An 18,823-nucleotide genomic window follows, 5' to 3' on the forward strand; every position below is an offset into this window, starting at 1 on the left:
TGTGGAGAGGAGCATTAACAAAATCTTGGCATGACTTCAGTGAAAAGAAAGCGACAATCTTTTGGGATGTCAATATTTTCTTGCAAGTTTCAGAGAATATCAGAAAAATCATTGAAAGAAAGCAAGTACGATGAAAATTTTAAATCACCTGATAGAATTCTGGTCATTGGTCAGATAGGAATTTGTACAAGAAGCAAGCCAAACGAAAATCTAGCATTAAAGATAACATGTAGCATATGCCAAGCTATCTTGACATCCAAGATGCTAAACCTTTGAACATGTTAATCTCGAAAGCAACACATTCCTTTGGCACAGACAAAATCAAAGAAACAGACTGGTTTTCTCTATTTCTTGATGAAACAAACTAACAATATTTACCTCTTCCATCTTTCTTTGTATTCCAGCAGGATCCAAAGCAAATGCAGCACATTCTGTCTTCAAAATCGGACATCATGCAGCACATTTTCTTGACACACATAATGCGACTTATTAACATTGGACAAGGCTGCATAACAGGTTGAGCTCAAATCCGACACCTGCTGAATTTAAACTGCATCAACTTATGAGCTCATGAGCATGCAAATATCTCAACTCAGGATGTCAGCAAGCTGAGAACAACATTTATAGGCAACTAAATTACAAAAACCAGACAATCTGTCACCATATAAAATACACATTAAGAAAATTGTTGCCAATTACAAATTTACTGAGACCATTTACATTTCAAACAAAAATGGATAACCAAATATTTTGACCACTTACAGCAGTGGCAGACTAGCAGCAAACGAGGATGTTGTGTTCCTTAAATATGCCACTCCTCTCCCCACAAGCTGCATGCTTGCAACAATTGTAATTGCAGAGAGATGGTAATGAGAAAAACATTGCCTTAGATTCTCTCATCCCTACTATAAATGTAAAATCTTGTATAATACATGTACATAATCAATTCCACCACACTTAGCGCAGCAAGTATCCAATAAAAATAATCAAGATGAGCCCGGTTCAAATTATTGTCGAACCAGCTACAACAGCCAATGCCACCAGTCGCTTTCTCAATGACAGAGATGAGAAAGCTGCTAAGAAATTTTCCTACACCAAAGATACTGAGGTATAGTGAAAGACCAACACTCTTTAAATCACTAGGGACCTGATCATAGAAAAGTTCTTGCAGACCAACCATGGTAAAGACATCAGCAACTCCGAACAAGACATATGAAGGGACTAACCACCAAACACTCATTGGAACAGTCACATTTGGTTCATTGACTAGACCAGATTCTTGAGCGATTTCGAGCCTTTTCATCTCAACTAGAGCAGCAAATGCTATCGAAACAGCAGATAAAAACATCCCAGTTCCAATTCTCTGAAGCATTGAAATGCCAGATGGTTTCCTTGTTAAAGATCTTGCAACAGGAACAAAGAGACGGTCATAGATAGCAATACAGAGGATCATGGAAATGCTGCTAAAGCTTTCAAGTGAAGCTGCTGGTATTTCGAAACCTGGTGAAATTGATCTATCCATGGTTGCTGCTTGCTTGACAAAGAAAGTTGAGGACTGTGGAAACACAATAGCATATCCCAAGCATGTAGTCCATATTGGAATAAGCCTGAGTACTGCCTTGGCTTCTTCAACATCACGAAAGGTACAAACCTTCTGATCTTCTTTTGAGCCATCTGTTGTAAGCAGCGCATTGTTTAGGAACCTGGAATCAAGTTTTATCTTAGAGAAGCTTGATATTGTAAAGCAAAAGGTCTTTGAGTAAAACTTCACTGATTCAAGAACACAGAGAGCAGAAGTAATCTCCTACTTGATAAAATATCATAGAGCATCAATACTTAATCTATATGGTGATGTGAAATCACTCCCTTCTGTACCGTAATCAGTGTTACAATCTCCACTGGTTGATGCAAATCAACAAGCACACTAAGACAAAACAGCATCTTAGACCCATATCAACAAATAATTAAGTGTATCTCCTAACAAAATCTAAATTTTATATCATCAAACAATTGCCAAGGATAACAAACAGCTGTTTACTGATGCTAATAGCACATAAATCAGAGACATTTCAGAGGTGATTAACTGTTTTGTGGAAAGTATTAAAAGTGCAAGGCGCACTTAAGCACCACGGCTATTAGAGGCTAGGCTGCAGGATCTCCACCTACTACAATGCGCTTTGGATCCCCAAAATGAATAACGGTGATATTACTAGTTTTCCATACGAAGGGTTAAATAGAATATCAGAGCTCAGATTGCTATCACAATACGATATCATGGACTTTGCATTTGATCCTAACTGGCTAAAGCTCACAAAATAAAGTATTTTCAATCAATGTCTTACTTAAAAATTCCCATCTAATGAAAATCTTCAGGTCAACTAGATGCAATTTGTGTTTAATTTTTAACCTCAAAGACACGATAAATTCTCTTACTTGAACTGCTCATAACTTTGGTGAGGTACAGTTCCACGACCTTCTTCCTCAGGAGCTATTGGGGAAGGAGTAAATCGCCAATTCCTGAAAGCTGCCACAAAGACCCGAGCAATTCTCAAAAGCGCGTTGTTCCCTTTCCTTTTAACACTGTACCGATATTTCTTTGATCCCAGTAAGAAGATGATCAGTGCACAGATCATCATAATGCATGGGATTCCAAATCCAAGACTCCAACTAAGATTGTCTTGAATGTATGTTAAAACCAGTAGTGATACTAAGATGCCTGAACTCAGAAAAAAATACCACCAATTGAAGAATGAGCTTTTGGCTTTGTACTCTTTGGTGTCGTGTCTATCAAATTGATCCGCTCCAAAAGCCTGGACACAAGGCTTGTGCCCACCTTGGCCAAGTGCTACTAGATAGAGAGCAATAAATAATAAAATCACTTGCAGTGTATTAGAAGAACAGGACATGCTGTCACTTTGACAGTCAGATGTAGGAAGCATAGCTGATAGAGTCAACAAGCCAAGTCCCTACAATTAAATTCAAAATATGACAGAAACTTTAAACCCAAAGCTGAACAGCATAAGTTTATTAATTTCCAGGAATCATGAACAAATTGTTTACCCACTCCTCAAGAACAGAAAAGAAAGGATAAGGATGTAGTATCTTGTGTCTTCAAGACATTACACAATCATGCTGACTATTTAATAGGGTAGGTTTAAAATCCTTAATTTATGTCCAGCCAATCCAAATAGAGATCAAGAAAACAAACCTAAAGGAAGATGTTATCAACCTGTGAACTCAGGCTTGGTTTCAATGAAAGAAAATGCAACCAATACGAAGTATAGTAGGCAATTACTGAACTTTGGCCACAACTATCTCAATTCCTCCCGAATAGACTATAGTTCAGTTGATTCTTGCAAAGATTAAGCTTTAAGAACTGTTTTCAATTTCCAAATACCTTGGTACTTCAAATAAACCCAAGTTAGTTAAACGGGTCAGGTGATCAAGAAATTTGCAGGAAGGAGTGCTGTTTCGCCAATGCACAACTTTGTTTAAGCTGTCAATTCTTTACTACATGTGTGCGTGTGTGTCATCCATAGTTTACTAAAATGATGGGACTCGAAGCCAATGTAGATGGCGACTTTCATCTCAATTCTCGAGGACTAGAATATTTACTTGAGTTACTCAACAATCATAGATGAACATTTTCCTTTTACAAAACTCAGCTAAATCTAAGAAAAATAGCTGAGCAGATACATCAGCTAACTTAGGTTGATGATACTCAAAAAATAAAATAAAATAATAAATAAAAATCAGAACTTTTTTATTTGCTTTTATGAGACTGCAGGCCTACTTTATTTGTAATCCAAAGATCTGGTATCCTAGCCAAGCTTTCATAGATTGAAACTATGTGATTTTTGTTGGCATGTCATCCATATTCAAATTGGTGTATTCAGGAGAAGTTTTTTTCCCACACCCTTTCTAGATTGGAACCTACAACGATGACACAGAGAACAAACTTTCATACTACTTCATACTATCTAAGCCAACACCTCAATTGGTCCTTAGGACCAATTATAAACATCTAGAAATCAAACTCTCTAACCACTAAATTAGTTTTTGAGAGATGTTTTTTACCAAAATGTAGATAAGTGAGGCGATAATAATAGTCCTGCATCTTCCAAGAAAAGAATCAGCAACAAATGCACCGAACAAGGGCAGCAACGACGCTGTGCCTGACCATACGTTCACATTCTTAGCCGCAGTAACGGTTGATTGACCCAACGGCCCAGTTAAATACGTTATTAAGTTGGAAGAGATCCCATAATAAGCAAACCTCTCTGCAACTTCCACACCTGCGCTTGTACACCAAACAAGCTAGTTAAAACACAAAATAATGGCTTCGGCTGGATTAAATATAGAAAAACAAACAGCTGTGTTACCTATAATGAAAGATGCAGGCCTCCATCCACCAGAGTTGTATCTACAAACTGGGTTGCCCTTATAATCAACGCAGCCATCAACAGTGTCGTTTAGGAGTGGAGTTCGGACCTCTTGTGCCTCTGAACTGGAGAGGTTAGAAATGGACATCGCAGTTTACTACAACTACTGTTTACTAGTTAAAATGACCAGCAATCATAATCTGGTTCCAATTATGCTAACGCATGGAGGATAACATTTATAAAGAATTGCCGTCTTGTTCAGCAAAAAAATGCTTGGCTTTATTTGATAGTGGACTGTCGGCCTCTCTTATAATATATATATTTCAGTATGATACGTTTTTTAAATAATTTTATGTTAAAATATATGTTAATAATATTATTTTTATTTTTAAAAAGTTATTTTTAATATCAGCATATCAAAACATACAAAACATATTAAATTTTAATAATAAAAAACTTTTGAATTTTTTTAAAAATGCAATTTACACTACATTTCCTAACAATTTTTTATTCATGTAATAGTAATTAGGTGGCCGGCGTAGGATAATTGCTTTTTTATATAAAATATATATATATATATATATATATAAATGTTAAGATATAATAATATTAGATAAAGTTACATCCAAGAGTTGAGGTTAGCTGCTATACTGAATTAAAAATAATATTTATAATATTAATTATAATATAAATAGTAATATTTTTAATATAAATAATAATATTTTTTATATTAATAATAATATAAAACTTATCTGATCTAAGTTTTTATAATTTTTTATCTAATGAAATTAAATTTGTGGTTTTTTTTTAATAGTAATAATATATTTTTTAAATTTATTACTAATAATAATAATGATGACAATAATAATAATGAGTAATATTAATAATTATAAACTTAGGTCTAGTGTCCCAGCCAAATCTAAGTTTTTGAAGTCTGGTTTTCTAATAATAATAAAAATAATAATGTTAAAATTGTATAACCCAAGTTCTTATAGTTTTTACTTTTTAATCCATTCAAATCAAATTTATGATTTTTCTTCGATAATAATAATATTTTTTTTCAAATTTAATAATAATACAAATATTAAAAATAAGAATAACACTAATAATCAATTAATCATAATAATAATAAGAATAACGACAATGATAACAGCAACAACAACAACAACAATTTTTATTTTTACCCTTCAAATCAAATCTATGGTTTTTTTTAATAGTAATAATATTTTTTTAAAAAAATTATTAATAATATTTTTAATATTAATAATAATATTAAACATATTTGACCTAAGTTCTTATAGTTTTTAATTTTACCCTTCAAATCAAATCTATTGTTGTTTTTCAATATTAATAATATTTTTTAAAAATTTATTAATTATTATATTAGCAATATTCATTATAATAAAAATAATAATTTTTATAATATTAATAATAATATTAAACTTGCATGACCTAAGTTTAAATGGGTCTGGCTGCAACATCAGGTCCAAGAGCATTGGGTCTAGCTGCAACACCAGACCCAGGAGCCTTGGATGTGAGTCTGACTACAAAATTGTGTCATGAAAGTGTGATAACTAAATAGAAAAAAAATTAATATTAAAGAATAAAATTAAACAAAAACATATTAATTAAAAAGAAAAAAAACAAAGCAAAGCAATATTCCAATGAATAGTGCTTTGTGAGGATGGGTACAATAAAATCCCATCAGGAGATCACGATAATCTAATGAAAAGTAAACAAAACAAATCATAAAGTTTAATTCTCAATCAAATTGATATTAAAAAATGAAATTGAAAGAAAAAAACTAATTAAGAAAAAGAAAAAAATTCTGAATCAACTGGGTTAACTCGTCAAACCTGGGATCTATGTTATGAGAGTGTGATAACTAAATAGAAAAAAAATTTAACATTAACGAACAAAATTAAACAAAAAAAGATTTAATTAAAAAAAGCAAAAAAAGAGTAATAACAAATAATATTTTTTAAAATTTATTAATTATTATATTAGCAATATTCATTATAATAAAAATAATAATATCTATAATACAAATAATAATATTAATAATAATATTAAACTTGTCTGACTCAAGTTTAAGTGGGTCTAGCTGCAACACCAGACCTAAAAGTCTTGGATGTGGATCTGACTACAAGGTCGTGTCATGAAAGTGTGATAACTAAATAGAAAAAATTTAATATTAAAAAATTAAATTAAACAAAAATAAATAAATTAAAAAAAACAAAAATAAAATACTATTTCAATGAATAAGAACAGCTCTTTCTTAGAGTTAGAATATCATGGCTGCTTTGCACATTATTATTTTTTTATTCTCTTAGGTAAGTCACTAGAGTAGTTACTCTTCCATTGCTTAGCCTCGAAATTGTCAATCATGACAAGCTTTTTGTTTAATTTTTTTATATAGGACACGTAAAAAATTCTCAAACTAAATTTAAGCTTTCCACAATTATGTCCTAGACTACTGAAAGGTGACAAATTAATATTTCTCAAAATATACTTGCTGTTAATTATTAAAAAAAGAAAACAAATTAAAGAACTTGAACAAAGAAAATATGACACTCACAAGACCGCAGCAGGCAAGTTCTTATGTTTTCAACTATTGGTGTCCAAAGATTTCGAACTTGATTTAGTTTCTCTGGGTAAGAAACTGGAACGGAGACCTGATTCATTTAGCCAGACAATCATGATTTACTGCACCAATCAAATACCAAACAGGCCTTGGCACATGAAGTAAATGTACAACAAGAATTACGCCGTAGTTTCACGTTCACGTACCAAAATATATTACATTTTGAAACGTAAAACAAAGAATAATTACGCCGTAGCTTCGGGTAGTGATCTGGGTTCAAGATCAACAATTACAATCATGCTGAGAGAACATTCTATTTATAGTTTATACAGTGCCTCCCCTATTATAAATGTAAGATTTTGCAAAACATACATAAACAACCAATTGAACTGCACTCAACCCAGCTAGCAGCCAATAGAAATAATCAAGATGAGCCCGATTCAGATTATTAGCAAACCAGCTATATCGGCCATTCCCACCAGTTGCTTTCTCAATGATAGAGATAAGAAAGCTGCTTAGAAAGCTTCCAACACCAAAGATACTAAGGTAGAGTGAAAGACCAACACTCCTCAAGTCACTGGGGACCTGATCATAGAAAAACTCTTGCAGGCCAACCATGGTAAATGCTTCAGCAACTCCAAACAAGACATATTGAGGAATTAACCACCAAACACTCATTGGAATCGTCACATTTGGCAGATCAACTAGTCCATGTTCTTGGGCAGTTTTGAGCCTCTTCATCTCAACAAGAGCAGCAACAATCATAGCCACAACAGATATAAACATACCACTTCCAATTCTCTGAAGCATTGTAATGCCAGAGGGTTTTCTGGTTAAAGCTCTTGCTATAGGAACAAGGACACGATCATAGATTGGAATGAAGAGTACAATGGAGAGGCTGATAAAAGATTGAAGTGAAGCCGCTGGCAAGTCCAAACTGGGTGAAATCGATCTATCCATAGTAACTCCTTGCTTAGTGAAGAAAGTTGAGGTCTGTGCAAACACTATAGCAAATACCAAGCACGTAGCCCATATTGGAACAAGCCTAAGTAATGCCTTTGCTTCTTCAACATCACCGAGGCTGCATACCTTCCCATCTTCCTTTAAGCCATTTGGTGCAAGCAGGGCTTTGTTAAGGAACCTGTTTCATTAGAAGATCCAAATTGCTATCTCAGAGGTGCTATGTGGAGCAAAGTAATTCAGACTGTTTTATGTAAATTTCATCACTCCAAGTTCTTATGCTAGAAAAACCAGATGAGATACTGTCAGTAAAACACCCTAGAGTAGCACAAGTCATTTCACGTGGTGAAATATAGGGGTTCCCTCAATATAACATTCAAGTTTCCTATTCTCTAAACTATATGGCTACGAATCAACAAGCACTTGAAGTCGATAAAGCATCTTGAAGCCACATCAAACGGTGGTTGTTGCCAACCCCGCAAACAACAATTCAAATGCTTGAAGATCGTGCTCTCACAGTGCCTTATAACTAAGATCTTCAACCAATTGGCAAGAACAGAAAACAACCTTTGTTGAATGCCTATAGAAACATAAACCAGATGCATTTCAGAAGTTATGTAAATCATTTTATGGACTGAACACTACATTTATTATGCATAAAAAACAATTATACAGCCTAATAAATTATGGGTGAATATACCTTACGGATCTCTCCACTGACTAATTTAGCTTTTGGGCTTGGAGTTTTAACATGGTAAATTTTGTTTATAGACTTCATGCCTCGGCCCCTTCAATTTTTTAAGCTGGTTGTGGATCCATTTATCTCAGTTTCTATTTACTTCTTTAATTATAACATTTAGCGCTATTGGGTTTGCATGCAAGGAAGCAATGTTCAAGGCGGAAGTCATACATTTGTTTGGGACAAAATACAATACAATTCAATGTAATTGCTGCATGGAGCTGAAGGACCTTGCCACCTGCTAACCAGTACTTTTGGGTTGGGTGATTTAAAAATTGAAAATTATAAAGAAGCTAGTAGTTTTCTACATGAATGTTTAGAAGAATCACAGATATTAAAACTATTTCCAGATAGGATATTAAGTACTTTGTGAATCCAAAATGGTTAAAAATAAAAAGCCTAAAAAAGTCTTTTGAAATGTACTTAAAAGTCTCCTGACTACTTTGATGCATTTGTATTTACTTATAAATCGTAAAAAAGGGCAGATGCTATTTACTTAAAAGTCTCTTACTTGTACTGCTCAGAACTTTGGTGTGGTAGGGTTCCACGGGTTTCTTCCTCAAATGCTATTGCAGAAGGGGTGGTTCTCCAATTCCTAATTGAAGACACAAAAACCCAACCAATCCTCAGAAATGCACTTTTCTCATCCCCTTTTATACTATATCGATAAGTCTTAGTGCCAAGTAAGAAGATGATAAGTGCAATAACCATCACAGCAAAAGGGATTCCAAATCCAAGACCCCAGTTAAGATTGTCTTGGATGTAGTTTAAAACCAGCAATGTTACTACTGTTCCGGCACACATGAAACAATACCACCAATTGAAGAAAGAGCTTTTTGCTTTGGATTCCTGAGGGTCCTGTCCATCAAACTGATCCGCTCCAAAAGCCTGAACGCAAGGTTTGTGCCCACTTTGGCCAATCGCTACTAAATAGAGAGCAAAGAAGAACAAAATCAGTTGAAATGGAACCGGAGAACTTGGCAAATCAGTGCTTCGGAAGCCAGTAGTAGCAGCGTGGGAAGGAAGTAGAGCTGATAGAGTCAACAAGCCAAGTCCCTTTAACAATGGAGAGAGAAACTTTGTTAAACAAAAACAGATGATAATTGCAAGTCCAAAACTGAGCATAATGCACTTCGAAAAGACATATCATCAAGGAACAAAACCATGGTTAAGTATCATAGATTATTATCATTAGCTAGTGTCTTAAGCACATTAGTTAGTTAAAGCTGTCTGAACGTCCCCGGTCTTGATTCATGCAATATTAGAGAGAGAGACGGGATGTTTTACCAAAATGTAAATAAGCGAAGCGAAAATGATGGTTCTGTATCTGCCAAGAAAAGAATCAGCAACAAATGCACCTAACAAGGGCAGCAACGACGCCGTGCCCGCCCACACATTCACGTTCTCCGCCGCAGTAGCCGTTGACTGACCCAACGGGCCGGTCAAATACGTAATTAAGTTGGAAGAAATTCCATAATACGCAAATCTCTCTGCAACTTCCACACCTTCACTTCCATAAAGAAAAATATGTATATATAAATATAAGAAATTAAATAAAATGAGAAATTTTAAAATTTGTTAAATAATTTACCTATGATGAAAGATGCGGATCTCCATCCACCAGAATTGGATCTATAAGCGGGTCGGCTTTTATAGTCGACAGAGCCATCAACGATGTCGTATGCGAGGAGTGGAGTTTGGTTAGAGGAGGACATGGCCGTCTCTCTCTCTGGTGTTTGTTCAACTATTGTTAGCAGCCACCGCAGCAATAATTATTATTGTCCTTCTCTCCGATTGAGTGGCCCTCAGAGTTTTGCATTTCTTTCTTTCTTGCGTAAACTTTAGTTCGGTCCCTATAGATTCATCAATACTTCATTCCTATCTCTATAATTCAAAATACTTTCAATTCTACCACTAATCATTAAAATAGCCTGCATTTTCAGTTTTTGTTTTTTTTAGGTTCGTGTTTTATGACTTATTGTATAAAACGAAGTTAATGAGATAGAATCATCTAATAGAAAAAAATAAAAATAAATTATAAAATTTAATTTTTAAATATAAAATAAAAAAATTAATTAAAATAAAAAATAACTTAAGACAACACTAAATTAACTTATTAAATCTTGATTCGAGTTATAAAAACACAGAATAATCTTTATATAAAATAAATTATGGAACTCAAATCTTAATTAAACTAGTAGTAAATAAATAAATTTTAAAAAATCAATTAAAAAAATAATTGAGTTAATCTGTTAAAATTATAATATAAATCATAAAATTATTATAAATATCAAATCAAAATAAATTATTAAGCTTAATTAAATATCTCATATTAATTGAAATAATAATAATAATAATAATAATCGATTGAATAGTGCAGTGCTTTGTGAGAGCCTCCTCTTTTAAGTATTTGCAGGTGTTAATTTTCTCAAATTAGATAGTTCAATCTAACCTCTTAATAATCTCTTAATAATTTATCCAGAAATCAAAACAAATTTACAAACAGCTTCGTGGTCGGGCGTGGCCACTTTTGCTAGTTAGATTAAATTAATTAAAAAATATATAAATAAAGTTAAAAGGAATACAAAAACATTGTTTTCCACAACTATTAGCACTATGAATTATAATAATAATTCATAATATCAAGTTTTGTTTTTGCATTTTAATTTTTTTTAGTTATTGATTTTTTTTATTTAATCCTTATATGATATGTTCACAAGGAATTTAGAGTAAATAATTTATTTTAATTTATCTTTATACGATTAATAGGTTAACTTGAATTAACTTGATTTTTTTGTTGCTTTTTTAAATAAATTTTTTTTTTATTTTCATCCTTTCCATGAGAATATCCTAATATTATACCAATGATTGCAGAGTTTACGAGTTAACCCAATTTAATTGAAGCTTATTTGGTTTTTAGTTGTTTTTTAATTTTTTTTTAATTTCACCCTTTAACATTAAGTTGTTTAATAATTTAGAAGAGCTAGGGTTAAGGGTTTTTTTTTTTTTTACTTTTTTCAGGTGTTTTTTCAATTTATTTTTGTTTTTGTGTTTTTTATTTATAATATTTAAATTAACAATTAAACTAATAACTTAAATCTCAAATTTCTTTTTCTTAGCATTATTTTTTTACATTAAAAAAAACTTGATCAGCCCGTGGTAGAGCGGGGGACACAGATCTAGTAGAATATACATGTTATTAATTGAAATGAAAGAGAATTACCGAATAATAATTTGGTTTGATTAAAAATTAGTTGAACTTGAATTGTGGATATAAAATTTACATTTTTCCATGGAAATCAAAATATTATGGGCACAGATCATAGACCCAACCAAACAAAGAAAAATTCTTGAAATGGTAAAAGGTTTTTTGCTTGAAATATAGAGGTGCTTAAAATCTTAATCAACTTGATTTAGGATATAAATTGCTCATAATCTTGATTATCAACGGTTAATCCCAAAAAATAGGAAAAACAAATGTATGATCATTAAGATAATCAACTAGGTTTGATTTTGAACATAATTATTCACTGTATCCAATCTACTTCATGGTGAAAATGAAATTACCGGGTCAATGTGCTGGTTCAAAGATAAATACATGGGTATGGACATATGTGATTGATTTTGTTTAGGACTGGTTCATTGTTTAATTTACCTAAAAACAAAGCTCCTATTAAATAAAAAGCCCTAAAGCCTAGCCTGGTATCCCGGTAGCCCGAGGCTCATGAGAAGCTAGGAATGGGATTTGATAATAGGTTCAAGTAACCTCTCAAACCTGAAATAAAATTAAAAAACAATACAAAAGAATAACACAAGTTAATCTATATTAACCCTATCAAATCTGCAATTTAAAATATAAGATCAGGATAATTCTATAAAAAAATAAATTATAAAAAAAACCCTCAATAAAATCCTTATTTAATGACAAAATTAAAAAACATCAATTAAAAGGGACAAAAACATAAAAGCCCAAATTAACATGAACCCAAATTAACATGAATTAACTTATTAACCCCACGATCTAGATCATGAGACTGCAATAACCTCAAAAATAAATAAATTATATCAATCAATCCAATGTTGAAAGATAAAATTGAAAAAAAAATCAATTAAAAAATAACCTAGAAAAAAACCTAAGTCAACCATGATTAACCTATCAAAGGCACAACTAACGTCGATTGAGATAATTTCATATAAGAAAATTAAAATAAATTATGAAATTCAATCCTCAATAATATAATATTAAATAATAAAATTAAAAACACACCTATATATATATATATCATTTTATATTAGATTTATTATAGATTAAACTTCATAATTTATTTCAGTTTGTTTTTTTATAAAGTTATTTTAATCTCATGAAATCATAAGTTTTACAGGTTAATTCAGTTAACTTGAATTTGTTTTTGTTCTTTTTATAGTTTATTTTTTTAATTTCATCTTTCACCAATTATTGATTAGATAAATTTCATAATTTATTTCAGTTTGCTTTCTATAAGGTTATTTTAATCTCATAACCTGAATCAAGGGTTTTGCAATTTAAATTGGATTAAATAGTTTTTTTTTTAATTTGTTTATTTTCTTCTATTTCATCCTTCAATGTTAATGTAGCCCAACTTAAAAATTCATATTATCATTAGTGTTTACTTTTAGACAAGACATTTATTTTTAACTTAACCATATCAATGAACCAATAAATCTTTTTTTTTTATCAAAATTTTAGTAGAATTTCCTCTATATTTATAACATCTCAAGTTATCGACTAAACATGTATACCAGGGACAATGTGCCAGGCTGGTAGGATTTTCTTTTGATTTTTTTTTTAAATTAAATGATCTAATTTAATGGTATGTTTACGTGGAAAACATGGATGCGTGCGTGTGTATTAGAGATATTATTTTGGAGCATGTTAAAAGAGAGGAATATAAAGAAAACTTAAAAACAAGAACTTGATTAGCGCACCAGGTCATGGTCGGTTAATGATTATGTTGATATCATCATTAACCAATACTTGATTAGCTTACCGGGTCATGGTTGGCTACGATAATGGTGATATCAGCATTAACAAAAACTTGATTAGTTTACCGGGTCATGGTCGGCTAATGATATCAACAGGATTATGTTGATATTGGCATTAAATTGTGTTGTGTTTTTCTTTCGGATCATGGAAGCTAAAGACATCATTTTAAATAAATATTGGTATTAAGCGAGTTAATTAGATTCCTAATGGTAAAAAATCAGTGATTGTATATTTTTAGGAACAAAAATATGTATAAAAAGATTTAGTAAAAAGAAAACCATATGACCAAAGAAGAACACAAGGCATTGTAGTTTACATATTAAAAAATAAGAGTTTTCATTTGAAATGTAATTTTAAATTTATATATTTAATTTACAGGTATATCTCAATCACGACAAGAGTAGTATTTTAGTTGGGGATGTATCTATTTTGTTCTAGATAGCTAGACTTTTGTAATGTAAACTTGATGAATTTATTTGACTCATGTTTGTATGTTAAACTTTTGGGATGTTATGTAAATTTACTAGTTACTTTATCTTGTGAGGATAAGTATAGCAGTTATCTTTTCATATAATGAACTTTGCATACATGCTCTTCAAGTTATAATTTCTAAATAATGTATTTGTTTTCAAGAAAGATTATAAATAATGTATTTGTTTTCCTGTGAAATGGAATTTGTTTAGGAAATCCTTTCATACTTTAATCTTAAACTTTCATTTTATTTTCCTTGAAGTTTTATATTTCAAGAAAGATTATAAATGTGGGTCTTGCCGTTTATCTTTAACATATAAAAAAAATAAAAGAGAGGAAATATTGTTTGGAAAAATATAACTTACGTTATGAATGTGCTAATCCAGGATGATTGGATCAAGTTTGAAAAATATTTTTTTTAACCCCTGGGATTTGATCGGGACAATATATCCTATAACAACCCGAATATTACATTATCACCACGTACATAACACACTTTTCAATCATTTCCACATAAACATCATAGTTTTATGTAACATACCAATATAATTTATTTTATTACTACCTTTTTTACTTATGAATCAGATCCTAAGATTTGTTTTCTTATTTCAACACGCCTATCCCTTGTAAACATTTACTATATCTACAATTTAACGTAATAACACCTAAACAAATAAAACTAAATTCAATTTGTCTTAGTGATCTTTTGGCCGACACTTAATCTCTAGGAAATTATAGATTCCTTGTTTTTCTTGTTTAAATTTTGCATCCAATTATAATTATAGACTTTCAACACAATCTTCCACGTCCTATAAACAAAACAATTTAAAGAAATTATCTCCCCCCTTAAATGGCAGCCCAGGCCAGCACTAAGCCTTGGTAAAATGGCCGTCATTTTTTGATGAGCCACGAAGTGAACCACGAAGATCTGCAAGGGTAGCAGTAAAAAACCCAAAGTATTTCGATTAATTGTTTGCTGTCACGCATGGACTTGTGACCACGGACATGGTCTAATTTGTTAGTCATGCCCACAAAGCATGCGTGCTTAAGAATAGGTCTATGTGCTTAAGAATAGGTCTATTAGTTATTTGACTTTCAATAATGCCGAAGTGGCTCATTGCCAGTAGAAGGTAGTGTCCTGATTCGGAGGGATACGATCTCAGAATTAGGAATGTTTGTTAGTTTCTTTCCTGTATAAAAAGACCCTTTGGGAAATCAAAAAAGGGCAACTTATTTCATTCAAATACAATTCTTGAGGTTAATTCTCACCCGAAGTAGAATAAATTCTGCATTACATAGTCATAGCTTGATTGAGAGCTATCATTGGTATTAGAGCTATGGGAACAAATAAAGAGCGTATTGAAAATTTAGAAGCTAGCTTGGGTGGGCTGCAAAACAATTTCAGCCGCATGGAAGCAGGTGCAACTGACAAGTTGCACCACATTGAAGACGTTCTTAGCAAACTCTCTGAAGTCATGCTATCCAATCCAAATGCATCAGTTAACAACACAGTGGGCACCAATCCTTCTAACCCTGCTACCAGTTCTCCCAATGGACGTCCCCATTCTTTAAGGGAAGAGTCCAGAGATGTCACAGAAGGTGGACGACCATTGTTCTCTTCGAAACTAGCAAGTTTGGAGTTTCCACGATTTTCAAGAGATGACCCGACGGAATGGTTCACTCGAGTGGATCAATTCTTCGAATTCCAAGGAACCATTGAAGCTCAAAAGATGTCTCTAACATCATTCCACTTACAAGGTGAAGCTAATCAATGGTGGCAGTGGCTGAGGCGATCTTATAGAGAAGAAGCCAGGGAGGTAACGTAGGACATTTTTCAGGAAGAGCTGTGGCAAGATTTGGCCCTACCAAATGTGAGGACTTCGATGAGGCCTTATCTAAGGTCAAACATGAGGGATCTTTACACGAGTATTAGAAAGAATTTGAACGTTTGGGTAATCAGGTGTATGGATGGCCACATAAGGCTTTAGTAGGGACATTCATGGGTGGCCTCAAACCCGAAATAGCTGATGGCATTCAGATGTTTAAACCAAAGTCATTAAAGGAAGCTAGCAGCCTTGCACGAATGCGAAATGAACAGTTGAACCACCAACGACGAAGTGCACGATCCATACCTCAGGTCATGCAAGACTATGCTCCACCAAACAGATTCAAAACAAATCCAGGCATGAAACGACTTTTATGGGATGAAATGCAGAAGAAACGCGCACAGGATTTATGTTTTAATTGTGAAGAGAAATTTAACCCTAGTCACAGATGCAAAAGGCCATAGCTACTATTATTAGAAGGCTGCTGTGAATCTTTAGAAGAAGCTGACTGTTCGGAGGAATTTCAACATGAAATATCTTTGCATACGCTAACTGGATTGTCGGCATATAAGACCATGCGAGTGTTGGCCAAAATTGGACTCTATGAGATTGTTGTTCTCATTGATAGCGGATCTACGCACAACTTAATTAGCGAGAAAGTAGCTAGTCTGCTGCAATTGCCGGTGATTCCAACAGACTCCTTCAATGTGCGCGTAGCGAATGGCAGACCACTACAATGTCAATGTAGGTTTGAAAACGTCCATATTTCACTCCAAGGTATTCCTTTTATCCTCACGCTGTATGCCCTGCCTTTAGTTGGATTAGATGTGGTCTTGGGGGTTCATTGGCTGGAACAATTGGGTACTATCATATGCAATTGGAAGAAATTAACAATGGAATTTCAGTGGTGCAACCAAAATCATGTACTGCAGGGGATGAGTACCTCAATTCAGCCCACATCTAGGAAAGCTATTGCCAAAGATGTACGTCAAGGGAGTTCGATGTTTGCCATTTACATGCAATCTTCAGCTAATCCACAAGAACAGAATGTCAATCCGGAGCTGAAACAAGTATTGGAAGACTTTGCATATTTATTCTAAGAGCCCACTCAACTTCCACCCACACGAGAAGTAGATCATCACATCAATTTGCAGGAGGAGACAACACCCATCAATGTGCGACCCTATATGTATGCCTACTTTCAAAAAGCCGAAATCAAAAAACAAGTTCATGATATGTTAAAATTGGGGCTAATAAAATCTAGTACTAGTCCTTTTTCATCTCCTGTTTTGTTGGTAAAGAAAAAAGATGGTTCGTGGCGGTTTTGTACTGATTATAGAGCCCTTAATGCTGTAACCATCAAAGATAGGTTTCCTATCCCCACTGTTGATGACATGCTCGATGAACTTTATGGAGCTAATTATTTCACCAAACTTGATTTACGAGCAGGATACCACCAGGTACGAGTACATCCATCCGATATCCCTAAAACTGCCTTTCGAACTCATAATGGTCATTATGAATACTTGGTTATGCCCTTTGGTCTTTGTAACGCTCCATCTACTTTCCAAGCTATTATGAATTATATTTTCCGCCCTTACCTGCGTAAATTTGTACTAGTCTTTTTTTATGACATTTTAATTTATAGCCCTAATTTGAGCATGCATCTTGAACATGTTACGAAGGCATTTGAAATTTTAAGGCAACACCAGTTCTTTGTCAAATTCAATAAATGTACTTTCGGTTTGCAAGAATTGGAATATTTTGGGCATATTGTGACTTCTCAAGGAGTCAAGGTGGATCAAAACAAAATTACAGCGATGCTAAATTGGCCTCGCCCTACTAATGTTTCCGAATTACATGGTTTTTAAGGCCTTACAGGTTATTACCATTTGTTCGAAACTATGGACTCATTGCTCGGCCTCTTACCAGTCTTCTCCAGAAGGGCAAGTTCGGGTGGTCTGATGCAGCTGAAAAAGCATTTCAAGAACTCAAAACTGCCATGACAACAACACCCACACTTGCGATGCCCAATTTCAATGAACCTTTCACCATTGAGTCAGACTTGTCTGGTACCAGCATCGGGGCTATTTTGAGTCAACAAGGGCAGCCTATCGCATTCATGAGCCATGCATTGGGTATTACCAAACAATCATGGTCGGTGTATGCTAAAGAAATGTTGGCCATCATCCATGCCATTCAAACATGGAGACCATTTTTGCTGGGAAGGAAGTTCTTCATTCAAACCGACCAGCGCAGCCTCAAATATTGGTTGGATCAACGTATAGTGACACTTGAGCAACAAAAATGGGTAACAAAACTGCTTGGTTATGATTATGAGATAATTTATAGACCGGGTCAGGATAACAATGCAGCTGATGCTCTCTCACGGGTACTGGGTAGTCCACGCCTGGATAATTTATCTGTCTCTTACACTTCATTATGGGACGCAATCAAAGATGAGGCTCGCGGCAACCCCTACATGTTGACAATCAACAACAAGGCTACTGCAAATCCCAGGGCTCCCTACAGCTGGCGTAATGGGTTGGTCTGCTACAAGCATCAGGTGGTGGTGCCACCACATTCCCAAATAATTTCCCAGTTGCTCCATGAATTCCATGACTCTCCCAGTGGTGGTTATTCTGGTGTCTTACGTACCTACAAACGGTTGGCACAACAATTCTATTGGCCCTCCGTGTTCCAAGTAGTGAAGACGTATGTGGCAGCATGTGAAATCTGCCAACGCACTAAAAATGACACACTGTCACCAGCAGGTCTTTTGCAACCTCTTCCAATTCCGTGTCAAGTTTGGGATGACATTACGATGGATTTTATTGA

General features: G+C 33.6%; 2 protein-coding genes across 3 annotated transcripts; both read right to left on the minus strand.

The window, feature by feature from the left end:
* Window positions 1-111: 111 nt before the first annotated feature.
* On the minus strand, window positions 112-4,655 carry LOC133669960 (protein NRT1/ PTR FAMILY 5.10-like). Of its 2 annotated transcripts, XR_009833987.1 has the most exons (5): window positions 4,383-4,655; window positions 4,078-4,295; window positions 2,434-2,966; window positions 763-1,703; window positions 112-536 (listed from the first exon to the last, which is right to left on the minus strand). XR_009833987.1 is itself a non-coding variant. In XM_062090301.1 (4 exons), the coding sequence occupies exons 1-4, from the start codon at window positions 4,528-4,530 to the stop codon at window positions 887-889; spliced, it is 1,716 nt and encodes a 571-aa protein (XP_061946285.1). In that variant the 5' UTR covers window positions 4,531-4,655; the 3' UTR covers window positions 637-886. The 2 variants fall into 2 exon arrangements, 1 of the variants encoding a protein (XP_061946285.1); XM_062090301.1 differs by lacking the exon at window positions 112-536 and having other exon boundaries at window positions 637-1,703.
* A 2,410-nt stretch (window positions 4,656-7,065) lies between these two features.
* On the minus strand, window positions 7,066-10,449 carry LOC133669963 (protein NRT1/ PTR FAMILY 5.10-like). The gene is made up of 4 exons (XM_062090304.1): window positions 10,257-10,449; window positions 9,953-10,170; window positions 9,177-9,721; window positions 7,066-8,107 (listed from the first exon to the last, which is right to left on the minus strand). The coding sequence occupies exons 1-4, from the start codon at window positions 10,378-10,380 to the stop codon at window positions 7,291-7,293; spliced, it is 1,704 nt and encodes a 567-aa protein (XP_061946288.1). The 5' UTR covers window positions 10,381-10,449; the 3' UTR covers window positions 7,066-7,290.
* Between the last annotated feature and the right edge of the window lie 8,374 nt (window positions 10,450-18,823).

The sequence above is a fragment of the Populus nigra genome, chromosome 12 (genome assembly GCF_951802175.1).
Source record: "Populus nigra chromosome 12, ddPopNigr1.1, whole genome shotgun sequence".
NCBI classification, from domain to species: domain Eukaryota; kingdom Viridiplantae; phylum Streptophyta; class Magnoliopsida; order Malpighiales; family Salicaceae; genus Populus; species Populus nigra.